This window comes from Pyxicephalus adspersus, unplaced genomic scaffold, assembly GCF_032062135.1.
Source record: "Pyxicephalus adspersus unplaced genomic scaffold, UCB_Pads_2.0 Sca329, whole genome shotgun sequence".
In the NCBI taxonomy this organism is placed as follows: Eukaryota; Metazoa; Chordata; class Amphibia; order Anura; family Pyxicephalidae; genus Pyxicephalus; species Pyxicephalus adspersus.
Genome location: NW_027317336.1, coordinates 1 through 12,993, shown reverse-complemented (window position 1 = coordinate 12,993; position 12,993 = coordinate 1). Strand labels below are relative to the sequence as shown.

General features: G+C 38.1%; 1 protein-coding gene across 1 annotated transcript; it reads right to left on the bottom strand.

The window, feature by feature from the left end:
• Positions 1-2,087: 2,087 nt before the first annotated feature.
• On the bottom strand, positions 2,088-6,552 carry LOC140345010 (indolethylamine N-methyltransferase-like). The gene is made up of 3 exons (XM_072432183.1): positions 6,402-6,552; positions 5,425-5,632; positions 2,088-2,250 (listed from the first exon to the last, which is right to left on the bottom strand). Exons 1-3 carry the CDS (start codon positions 6,550-6,552, stop codon positions 2,088-2,090), a joined length of 522 nt encoding a protein of 173 aa, XP_072288284.1.
• Positions 6,553-12,993: the final 6,441 nt, after the last annotated feature.

Genomic DNA, 12,993 nt, shown 5'->3' with positions numbered 1-12,993 from the left:
ACTATTTTTTAATTCCTGACTTCCATTCCCCATATCCAAATATAAACTCCATCAAGGGTGCGGTTACTTTTTTACGAACGATTTTTTTGCCCAATCGATCGTTCGTCGTTCGATTGGAACGATAAAAATTGGAAGTGTGTACGCACCTTTACACTGCATGACTGGAAGAAGAGACACCATATGTAATGAATAAATATGGCTGCTTCCTGTACATATGTAATTACAAACTATATACAGAAAGAGAGTGTTTCCAATATAACACAGAATCATACATTCATTTGCAACATTTTGATATATTTTATATGTAGTTCTAAACAGTCATTGAAAAGAATATGTATGCCCTTAAACACTAACAATAGGCTCCTACTGGCAAATACTAAACACAGTAGTCCACATAAAAGATAAACTTTGCAGGGGGGGGGCTGTTTTTTTTCAGGAAGGGACATAAAAAACAAATATACTTAGCTTATACTTGTCTTTTACTCCTGTGGGCTTCCTACTAGCTACAGGAAAGGTCTACTGAAGTCAATTCTCTTTATTACTTGGTCAGTCTCAGACCCTCTGACATAATCACCCGTTTGTTAAAGCCTAATATAATTATTATTATTTGCACTGGAGGCTGTGTTATTTATTGATGTGTACTGCTAATGGTATACAATAGAAAATGCAATTTAAAAAAATCCTAGTACTTTAGTATGTACAGATCTCTACGAGGTCTATTTCTTTTACTTGCCCCATAGCTACATAGACATGTCAGATGATTGTCACCAGAGACGGTTGTGCTTGTCCAGGGTGAAAATATGTACAGCAGTCCTGGATGTTGTTTATGAATACACCCTAATGGATTGATGAACGACTTATCAGGAATGGCTACTGTTTTTTCCTATAGGGGAAAGCACAGCGGGGTGCCACTTATCCTCCCCTGTCCTTAGAACAGAACATTGCTGTATTTACAACGCTCATTCATTTATCTGTTTCTAGAAATGATCACAAAAATTGTTTCCAGTGACAATGATCTTATGTATCTGATGTATTTTTCTGGCTTTCTTAGAAAACTCATAGAGTAGAGATGACAATCATCCCTTTTTAATGTACAGCGCTGCGTAATATGTTGGTGCTATATAAATCCTGTTTATTATTATTATTTTTATTAATATTAATATTAATAATAATAATAATAATAACACATCAGTTTTCGGGTGGATCAGGCCACAATTATAATTATTATAATGGGTATGCCCCAGCAAGGTGGTGTATGACAGAAGAAATGATAGACATAAGCGTCCTTCCTTAACGCTATTTCTGCCCCACCAATAACTTGATATTAATATTATACAGTATTTATACAGTGCCAACATATTATGCGGTGCTGTACAAAGTCCAAAGTCATGTCACTAGCTGTTCCTCAAAGTGGCTCACAATCTAATGTCCCTACTATAGTCATAAGTCATTACTAGTGTTGATATTCGATTTCGGGTTGTCCCTATATTCGACCTGAATTTGGCTGTTCGAATTCGGGTAGACCCGAACCGAATTTTGCTGCATTCGACAGCAAAAATTCGGGAGGAATTATTAATTATTTATTTCGTATGTGTTTTTTATTTTAAACTTGTTTTTTTTTTTATTTTTTACAGGTTATCCGACAATGACAATATGAATCATAATGTCATTGTGGGATTCCTGGACCGTGGGAACTGTGCGGTCACAGCTAATTGAAAGCAGGTGCCTTCAATTAGCTGTAACCGCAGGCAATAGGAGGGCAATAGAGGTTGAATGGGGATACTATCTCCATTCATAGCTTTACTGCTCTGTGATTGGCTGAGAAATAGGAAACCCTGATGACAGCTCAAGCATCATCAGGGTTTCTCCTTCCTCAGACAATCACAGAGCAGTAGAGGTATGAATGGAGATAGTAATCTCCATCCAACCTCTATTGCCCTCGTATTGCCTCCAGGATCAGAGGAGCAGAGCTGTCAGCATAGTAAAGCTCCGCTGATTGCTCGGCTCCCTGAGTTGCTGGGGAAAGGGAAAGCCTGATGATGCCGTTGCTGTAATCAGGCTTTCCCTTTCCTCAGGGAGCAGAGCAATCAGCGGAGCTTTACTATGCTGACAGCTCTGCTCCCCTGATCCTGGAGGCAATACGAGAGTGGTAGGTCTACCGGGGCGGTTATGTTTTCCTGTCCAAGATCACATTTCAAAATCTGCTTAATAGATGACTTAAGGTGCATTTCTTTTTTATGTAAATTGTCTCTGAGGAAACAAAAAAAAATATATATATATACATATAATATATATATATAATATATAACATATATATATATATAATAAAGAATATAAGGACATTTTACAATATTTCAAAAGGAAAAAAGATCTTTTGAATAATAATGAGCAAATCTGCCAAGATTTAGTTTTACAAAAATGTAAACATCCTATGTGTATGAATTACCAAACATTTAAGTTTGTCACCATTGCAGGAGAGAGGGGAAGCCATTTGTCCCTACAGAGAAGGCTGGGGCAGCTTCCCAAGCAGTGTTTGTTTGCAAATACCTGAATGGGCTGTGGGTCAGCAGGGAAATAATGTTTTAAACTAGACATTGATTTGTCAAGTTGTACACTAGGTATGAATCAAGTAGAAAAGAGACAGGGATTTTTGTCAGCAAATTTAGGTGTATTTTTCAAAAAAGTACAATGTGAGTGACACATATTTCATTACATCAGTGTAAGAAAAGCAAACACGGTAAAATTACAGTTGGACTGTGAAGGTGTCCCCTGATAGGGATTTGCCTTGCTTTCTAAGTATAGAATCATCTGACTAAGTGTTGCAACAAAGGTACATAAAGTTCACATATCTCAAACCCGACGCGTTTCGCCAGATGGCTTCATCAGGAGATATACAAGGAGAGTCAGAGCGTCTGTACAGTAGGGTATAAACATAATATCTATTGCGGGGTGGAGGGGAAGTTTGGAACGAGAGGGGACAGGCAGCATCAGGGGGGGGAAAGATGGTTATGAACTTTTGATGATTAATAAGAAGAGTCTGTTGGATGGGTAGTACATCTGTGTATAAAGGATGTGTTAGCAAAACGGATATCCTATTAAATGAATGCAACTCAGGACTTCTCCATTGTTCATAATAAGCCAATTAAAACGATCTATATAGATACATAGGGTAATGGATACATATTGCTATTGTGATTACCACTGTTCAGATCATTTCGTATGTAGGTATAAAAAATGATAATCCACTCATTAAAGTAATCTATGTCCATACACTCGGATCATAGATAAAATGACGGTTAATATTATATTAGCTGAGAATCTTATTACAAATATGATCCGGTGGTATATAAACATATATCTTAAAAACAGATTATATAATCATAATGGGGGGGGGGGGGGGGGACAAGAAAAAGATTGTTGATTATACAGATCCTGATCATCTAAGGTGGACTACATATCCTATATAGGTCAGCGTACCAAGGTGGTATAAGGAGAAATGTTGTTACAGTAGTATGTAAAAAGGGAAGGAGATAGGAGATTTAACTAGACAGAAAGGGTTTGAAAATCATGATGTTGTTCAAGCTCGTTTTTTTGGTTGCTTGCAAGTTAAAAATCCATTTGGTCTCACATCTCATTAGTTTAATGTCAGTGTCACAACCATGCGGGTTGGCGAGCACATGCTCCAATGCATAAAACTTGATCACCTAGGGTTATAGTAATGTTTTATACCACTGTGGTAACTCAATGGTGTTGTTATCTTGCCTGAGGTTATTTAATAGATGTGCTCATATATCCTTTTCCTGAGTTGTCTTTTTGATTTGCCTATGTAGAATGATCCATATTCACATGTGATCAGGTATATTACAGATTCAGGTGTAGAATCTATGTATGCATTAGGACAGTGAACTTTTCTATTAGAAAGTGTAAAACATAGTGCTTCATTTACCCATTCGCATTGAGAACATTTACCACATCGGAATGTTCCATTGGTGCTATTTGCGTCTGATTGTTTCGTCATGAAATGGCTATCTATCAAATGATCCTTGAAAGAAGGGGATTTTCTATAAATAATTTATGGTTTGTCAGTCACATATTTGCACAGTTGATGTTCTGATAGATGTCAAAGCTTACTGCAGATATTTGTGAATAATTCATGATTTTGATGAAATTTGGTCACTAAGGGAATGCCTTGTAATTTAGAGGCAGGTTGTTGTATATTTTTGTCTGATAAGAGTTCTGTCCTAGACTTGTTATATGCTCTTTGAAAAGATTTCTTCAAGACTTTCTTGGAGTAACCTCTGGCTAGAAGTCTTATTTGTAATGCTTTGGCTTCCATCTTGAAGTCTTCATCGTTAGAACAATTCCTACGGAGTCTCACATTTTGGCTATATGGGGTACTCCTTTTAAGAGGTTGTGGATGACTACTGGTGGCATGCAATATCGTATACCCCACTGACCCTAGTGTATAAACTCATTTGGGCCATACCTTTGTTGCAACACTTAGTCAGACGATTCTATACTTAGAAAGCAAGGTATATCCCTATCAAGGAACACCTTCACAGTCCAAGTGTGATTTTACCTTGTTTGCTTTTCTTACACTGATGTAATGAAATATGTGTCACTCACGTTGTACTTTTTTGAAAAATACAGCTTAATTTGCTGCCAAAATCCCCGTCTCTTTTCTACTTGATTCATACCTTGACTAATTATAGGGTTGGCCAGTATATTCCTTATTATCATAGATAGGGTTCCCTCTTTTGTTTCTTGCACAAGTTCTAAGCTAGCATGCCCCACCTAAGCTGAGAAGCATGATAAAAAGCATACATTCAAAAATTCACGTTTACTTACTTGGGGCATTTTCCTCAGGTCTACCCAGCCCCTCCACCCAGCAATTTTGGTGACAATATTATGTAGAGGGGCTTGCTTTGGAACTAACTCTTGGCTTTGATTTTTAAAATTGCAAATGAATGAACTATAAGACTTCTAGATCTGTTCATTGGACAGATGAGACGAAAGTGAAGATATTTGACCATAATGCAAAGCACCACATTTGGCAAAACCAAACACAGCATATTAGCACAAACTTCCTAAACCATTTCAAAGTCACTCAAGTCGATCATTAAGTCTTCGCTATACTAAAGTAATCTAGAATCACATCTTATGCCATCTGTGCAAAAGCTAAAGCTTGGCCACAATTGGTTCATGCAGACGATAATCCCAAGCACACCAGCAAACTTACAACCAAATAGCTGCAAAGAAAAGAATCAATAAGAAAAGAAAAGCTTCAATAACCCAGTCAAAGTCCAAACCTTAGGTCAGCAAACCTCGGCCTGTAAAAAGAGGGAGCCAAAATTCCTACACAACAATGTGAGAGACTCCTAAAGTCTTGGAGAAAATTATGACTTCTGTTATAGGACAATTTACCTTTTTCCTTCTAACTCAACAGCGGCAGCTGATGCATGTGTCCAGTCAAATGCTCCGGTGCGGTCATGCAGCCATCTGGTCAGTTCCATGATACATTTCTCGTTGAATTTTAATACAACAATTTCTTTAAAGCAATTTGAGGCAAAAAAAAGCTGGTGGAGAACAGACCCAATGCTGATGTCTATCAAAAGAGTACCTGCAATTTGACCTGTAGGAAAATGACAGATTTTGGTATTTCCAAAAATTGATTTTATTACAAGAAGAGATTTCCCTTTTTTGCTTTTAGGCACTACTTGGGGAAAATAGCCTAATATGTTATATAGAAGTGTGATTGGTTGCATTATTCCACTAAAAGACAGATTTAATGCTGCCACTCTATACTGGATCTGTTTATACAGGTAATATGTCTGATTGTTTGGCTTTGACACTGCATATGCCCAAAAATAAGCTCAATAGGAAGCCCAAACTATATTTTACAGTTTAAAAAATTGTACTGTGACTTGATCTGTTCTTTAATTACATAATCTACAATGCAGACCAGTGATAAAAAGTCAATTGTAACATTGCACATTCTGCCTAGTTATTCTGAAACCTGAGCATTCAAGGATCACATATCAGTGTATTCTTGTGAATTGCACCAGGTCACATCTAAAGTAACACATAACCACCTATTCTTTGAACTTGGTTATTAATTGGCATTTCGCTAACATTTTTTCAGTTGTTGTTTCTCTTTTACTTACAAGGCTTAGAGCATACAATTGTTGGTGACAGTACAGTAGTCTCCTGCCATTGTGCCAATTCAGCAAGCTGGGCAGCTGGGGACACCTGTTCTGACCGGGCTCCTCAAAATAGGTCCAATAATAGGTAGAAGAAGAATCATTTAAACTATGAGAATGATGCTCTTGGATTCCATTTCTACTGTTAGTACAATATTTAGTTACATTTTTGTCATATCTACTGACATATACTGTACATACCACTGCTAAACTGGTAGTGAAGATGTGCCATTGGAAATTTCAAAGAATCCTCTCCATAGATCATGTCCTCCTTGTTAGAGAAAAATGTATCAATATAATCTCTGAAATCCACTCCATGTATGTGATAGAATTTATATCTTGCAGAATTCATTGTCTCAAACAGCACTTAGTTCAACTCTTTGGTTTCCCCGTTCTCTAAAAACTTTCAAATATTAGAGTATATTTTATATCCATCTAGAATTAATTTGTTTTATTGATTACTGTGTAATTTTAAATAAAATACATGTTGATTTTATTACAAAACAGTCATGAGGATACAGCTGACTAACATATGATTACCTGATAAGTGTGTATAACTTAAATAGTGAAGGATGAAATGTTTTTAGCTCATCATCAAAGATAGATAGATAGATAGATAGATAGATAGATAGATAGATAGATAGATTGTAGGTATGGTATGTATTCTATTCATGTACTTTGTTTCTTCTTTAAAGACATTTTAAAATTATATTTTTTCTACAGTTTTAATTAAATCAGATCTAAATTCTAACAAAAGAATGTAGCTGTTGACAGCTGCTGATCTTCACTTTGATTTCACATGAGCAGGAACTTCCACCGGACACGCAGCCTCATCCAAGATGATGGCATCCCACACCGCTATGTATGTCAGTAGAATAACAGGTGAGAAGAGAACTGGTTTTAATCTAGAAAGTATATACCCTTGCCTGCAGTAATTGTTAGTAAGGATGAGCGAGAAGGCCTCTGACAGTCTCCCGGAAATTTCTTCAAACTGCCGATGGAACAGATTTTGCGAATTACATTAAAGTCAATAAGCCGACTTTAAACATTGATTGCAAAGCCCCTATACATGTTAGAACTACCAAATTTGCTAGGTATGTGTAGGGGAACAGTGGCAACAAGGAAAAACTTCCAAAAGACCTTGTGGTTTTCCAGAAAATGGCAGGTAAAGTGACAGAAGGCAAATATGATTTTTGCGTGATGGACAGCATACAGAAGGCAGCATAAACTTTAGGACACCGAGAAAGGGTGATGCTACGTGTCAACTTAACCCACTAGTGGCAGTCTCTGCCATCAAAACTGCAGGAGACCGCATTGCTAGTTGGCATCATGACCTGGATGACATGTTATGAATGGTACCCATAAAATCAAGCATTAAAGATTCAAACTGACCTGTAAAATGGACTGAAGATGCACACAGAACAGGGTGCAGGTGTGCGCTAATCAATTGCTATCACCTCATCATTGAGTTTAACATCTCCTCTTGAATCATGCAACTGAAAATTATTCACCTTAATTGGCGTATTTGAGATATTTGCTCATTTTTGCAGGAAACCGGCAGGCAAGTTCACTAGAACTGGGGCCTGAGTAGCGGTAATAGAGCTTGCCAATAGGCATGGGCGGACACACATTTCATTGATAAATCAGGGCCAAGGTATCATCCAATCTTCATTCTCAACCTTCCTATCTCAACTCCAGCTCCTACTGCAACAAGCAGATTAATAGCCTTATAAAGAAACTAATGAGAAATTGATTGGAACACTGAAGGACGCCCCGCAAAACTACAAAAAGGCTGCTGACAGACTTTGCAGAGCCCTCCCTAACTTTAATATTGGTGACAAGGTATAGCTATCTACCAAAAATGTAAAAAACACATGTTTAATGTTCCAAGTTGGGCCTAGAGTTTCTGAGAACACAAGTTTTCTTTGAGATTTCAAATTGCGGCTCAGATCAGTCCTGGAACTTATCATTTAAAACTTCCTGGCAGTATGAAGATTCATCCTGTTTCCATGTTTCATGGAAACACTTTTTATGAAAACAGTTTTTGTGGGAGAGTGCTTCCACCTCCACTACCTGTTATTGGTGAGAAAATTTACTAATTCCATGATTTTCAGGAACAAATTGCAATTTCTAGTGCAATAGGAAGAATATGGTTGTGAAGAAAATTCTTAGAAACGGAAGAGAATGCTTATGCTCCCAGATTAACAAGAGAATTTCATTGGAGATTTCCTCCCAAGCCAGGACCTAAGACATTTAGAATAAAGAATGTGAATAAAGAATAAAGAGCAAACAAGTGGTCACCTTTAAAGACTTGTAGATGTAATGGATGGCCCCAATGATACTGAGAGAATACTTGACAGGTCATGTTGAGAAGTGGATGTATCACCCGGCACATCTGTAGGGTAGAGTTCGATAAATCCAGTATTAAAGAGATTTTTGCTCTATCAAAATAAATTGAGTCTATAAGCCAGGTTCTGTACAAAATGTCTTCTTTTTTATTGTAGAAGAGGACTGGCATTGGACAGGGTTGCCCACTGTATGCACCCTCTAACTCAAGGGCAGTAGTAGGAGGTTGCCTAAGATCAGAGTTTAGAGTGGCAGCAACAGTAGCCCATGGGTCAGGACCTGATGGGGTCATAATTCTTTATGTAGGGTGGACTCAATTCTGGTTGCCCAGAGCTCTAAATCACACTTGATGGGCATCGCACAGACAAGAGTCCGGGGGTGGCTGTTCAGGGAGAATGGAGGAAGGACCTCTAGCTGTGGAGTGGGCTGAGTCCCCTCAGGGGCAGGCAGATCAACAGGGTTAGAAGTGTCCGTTCCTGTGGAGAAGCCTAGAGCACTACCAGAAAGCACTTTTGAGGGGGAACAAGAGCCCTGAGAGGCAGAGTGTGTAGCTGTGGCCTTACTAGAGGTGCGGGACAATTTGAAAAAGAACGGGTTGTTTTTGGCCAGTATTATCAAATATATTGATTAAACACAAGTAATAACATTATGTACAGTTGTATTAGCAATATAAACAAAATACATGAATTAGGTAGTACCTTATCCCATTATTTGTGAGGGGAGTTGAAGGGTCAATGTCTAGACAGATAATTCTCTGACCGTAAATCCCCCTCTTTAGGGGACCATCTGGTATCCAGTCACTTTTCTCCCTTGAACATTTTTCATGTGATTGTGGATCGTTCTATGTTGGAAAGAGCACATACATTTTATAACTTATGGAAAGATCATAACTCCAATCAGTTATCATGTTACTACTAAACACAATTACAATCAAAATGGCATAAAATGATTTGCTCTAGAAAACAACCCTAGAGAAGGGGACCCCGAGCTTCTCCAAGCAGAATCTGAATGGATTCTGTTCTTGGTTTTTCCTTTTTTCAGATTGTATGCCTAATTAAGGGGTTAGGCCACCTAATGATTACTAAGTTAGAAGAAGAAAGAAGGACGGCTCACAATAGTGTTTTAAAAAGTCAATTATATTCAATGCTTCATTGCTATACAGAGCTCAGCTAAACATGATACATTTTTTAAATCACTATTATGTACTAATAACGTGATCACACACTTTTATCATTACCCGGTATCTGACAATGGCCTGGCGCAGAGGAAACACCAGGTGCCACCATCTTCCCCTCTTTTCTTCTGCGTTCCCCTTCCTACGTCACCTGCTCTTGCATTGCATTTGTGACGTAGATTGGGAAAAAACATTCCGATCTCACTGCACATGCATCAGCAATTTTTTTTCTATTGATGCCAAAGATGCTCAGGCATGCGCAGAAGGAGCAGCCAAGAGCCCCCCAGGATGCGTGAGGAAGGTAAATAGGGCTCTGCGCTTCAATTATATCTTGATCTACTAGGCGATCAAGAATAAAGGGTCTAGGGCTGCTGCACCATTTTTTTTTTTCAAAAAATGGTGTTGCATTTGAAAAAAACTCAAACAAAAAATTTTTGCTTTAAATAAAATGGGTTGTTGCTTTAAGGAGCGCTCCCCACTCACCCCTCCTTCCCTGCATGCACAGACTCATTGGGCCTGATTTATTAAAGCTCTCCAAGGCTGGAGTTGATCCACTTTCATCAATGAAGCTGATGAAAGTGGCCTGTTGGGATCCTACCTTATTAGATACACCTAATAATTACTGTAGGCAAGGATATATTTCTTCTTTCTCGGTTAAAACCAGTACTCTTCTCACCTTCAATTCTACTGACATACATAGCGGTGTGGGATGCCATCATCTTGGATGAGGCTGCGTGTCCGGTGGAAGTTCCTGCTCATGTGAAGTGAAGATCAGCGGCTGCCAGCAGCTACATTATTTTGTTAGCATTTAGATCTGCTTTAATTAAAACTGTGGAAAACAGTAATAATAATAATAATTTTGCAATGTCTACCTACAATATATGAATATCTATCTATCTATCTATCTATCTATCTATCTATCTATCTATCTATCCCTCTATCTATCTATCTATCTATCTATCTATCTATCTATCTATCTTATCTATCTATCTATCTATCTATCTATCTATCTATCTATCTATCTATCTATCTATCTATCTATCTAACAGTGAAACACTCACACTTTGACAAAGCAAGCAAAGTTGTGATGCTAGAAAATCTCTGTCAGGAGTGGTAAATGCAGGCATGTCCTGGCCTTATATAGGCCAATGGCTGCTTTTGTGGCATGCAGTGACAGACAGCCAATTGGCTGCCTGCTACAACAAACATGGAGGGGGGCATCCCTGCTGTTATTGGAGGGCCCTAGGCATCATGGGAGAGGTCCCTAGGCATTGTGGGAGTGTCGAATTTAGGGCGTCGAACACAACAAAATCAGGGTCAACCCGAATTCAAACAGCCATATTCGGGTTGAACATTAGGACGACCCGAATTAGAACAACAACACTACTGCTGACAACTACAGCTGTACTGTGCAGCCACTGTACAATATGTTTGGTCATTATTTTAAAATATTCTTATGTTTATTTCAAGATAAATATGGCCTAGTCTCTCCCTTTTATATTTCTGCCTAACAATGTTGCCTACATGCTATCCAGCCACTGACCAATAGTTGAAGCTACCATATCTCAGATAATACATTCTATTTTTCTCCCTTTTCTCCTTGCTTCACACTGTCCTCATGCAAGCAAATTTCCACCTAATGCATTTCTGAAGTCTATATTATAAATATATAGGGGTTCATTCAGCTGTGGATCAACAGTTGGTGCCCAAATTGAACTTAAGCTATCTACTACATATCCACAAGTAATTGCTACCTCTTTTTTTTTTTTTTTTTTTTTTTTAGGACTACACCCTGTCTGAACCCCATTTTTACACTTGTTCAGTTAAGGGTTCATGCAAATTCCCCCCTGGAAAGGTATATGTAATTATAGGTAATTGTAAATTTTTAAAGTTTGCATATTAATGTTAGTTAATGACCCTCGGCCAAATTTTTGCACTAAAACACAGACTTTCCCATTAGATTGGGGGTACACCTATGTTAATACATTGTTTTTTTTCATGTTTTGTATTTAAATTTAAATTACTGTTAATTTTATGTACTTCTTGCGTTCCTTGTAAAAAATAACTAATGCCCAAAATATGTGTTGCTGACACCTTCCGGAAAAATCCATTACACCAAATACAGTTTATTGGCATCTCCCACGTAAGTACCTAACGTGAATGTTATTTTTCCCATGGAATTCTTCAAAGTCACATGAAAAGGAGAACCTCTCCCACCTTTTAGTATTTTTCCAAAAAATATATTGATACATGTCCTCCATGTCAGTACCTAGCTCTCCATACCCATAAAACTTTTGAAATCGGCCAACATTTCCCAGAAGGTATCATCCATCATAACATTTTATAGGATTTTCTGCTTATTTGGGGTTCTGATTAATTTGAGCAGGAACTGCAAGCCCTTAAACCCAGTCTTTCTCAAACAGAGTTCCTACAGAGGTTGCTGGGGGTTCCTTGAGCAATGAGCAGTTTGTGCCTTTCAGGTCAGTTTAAAATACATCAATTATCTTTTTGGCTTTCTGTAGGGGTGACATTCTTCCCACTGGTCAGCAATGTAAGAGGCATTCTTCTTACAGTTCACTATGCTAATATATTGTACACTCCGGATATGGTAATTATAGGTAGGGTTCCCTGAAAACCTGAAATTATTTCAAGGGCTCCTCCATGTTAAAAAGATCAAGAAAAGCTGCTTTAACCTATGGAAACCAAACATGGGCAGACTCACTCACCCCCATGGTTGATATTGCCAACTAACAAACTTTAGGTGGTCATCTGAACTTTTAGTAGACAAAAACACATTGATATCAGATATTCTGAAATCAAAAACCCAAAGATTACTCAGGAAAAAAAGTCAAACAAATTATTACTTTTATAATTTATTTATATAGCACCATCATATTATGCAGCACTGTACAATGTCGATAGTCATGTCACTAACTGTCCCTCAAAGGAGCACACAATCTAATGTCCCTACCATAGTCATATGTCAATTTTGTAGTCTAAGGACAATTTTGAGGGGAAGCTAATTAACCTTACTGCATGTTTTGGGGATGTGGGAGGAAACCCACACAAGCACAGGGAGAACCTGCAAACTCCATGCAGATAGAGTTCTGGCCGAGATTTTAACCTGGGACCTGGTGCTGCAAAGGAAAGAGTGCTAACCCCTGAGCCACTATTGCCAAGCCTCTAGTTCTGTGAGCTGGTTCCTGTACACCTGTTGCTTAATTCAGTGTTTCCCCTGTCCAGTTCCTGTGTTAACCCCTTGTTGCCCATTCT

Bases quoted from the DNA above. Each gene is read 5' to 3' on its own strand.
- LOC140345010 (XM_072432183.1), bottom strand. From the start codon at position 6,552: ATGAATTCTGCAAGATATAAATTCTATCACATACATGGAGTGGATTTC. The intron at 5,633-6,401 runs GTATGTACAGTA...ATTTTCCTACAG, and splicing joins TCACTACCAGTTTAGCAGTG to GTCAAATTGCAGGTACTCTT. The intron at 2,251-5,424 runs GTAAATTGTCCT...TTGTTTCCTCAG, and splicing joins GTTGAGTTAGAAGGAAAAAG to AGACAATTTACATAAAAAAG.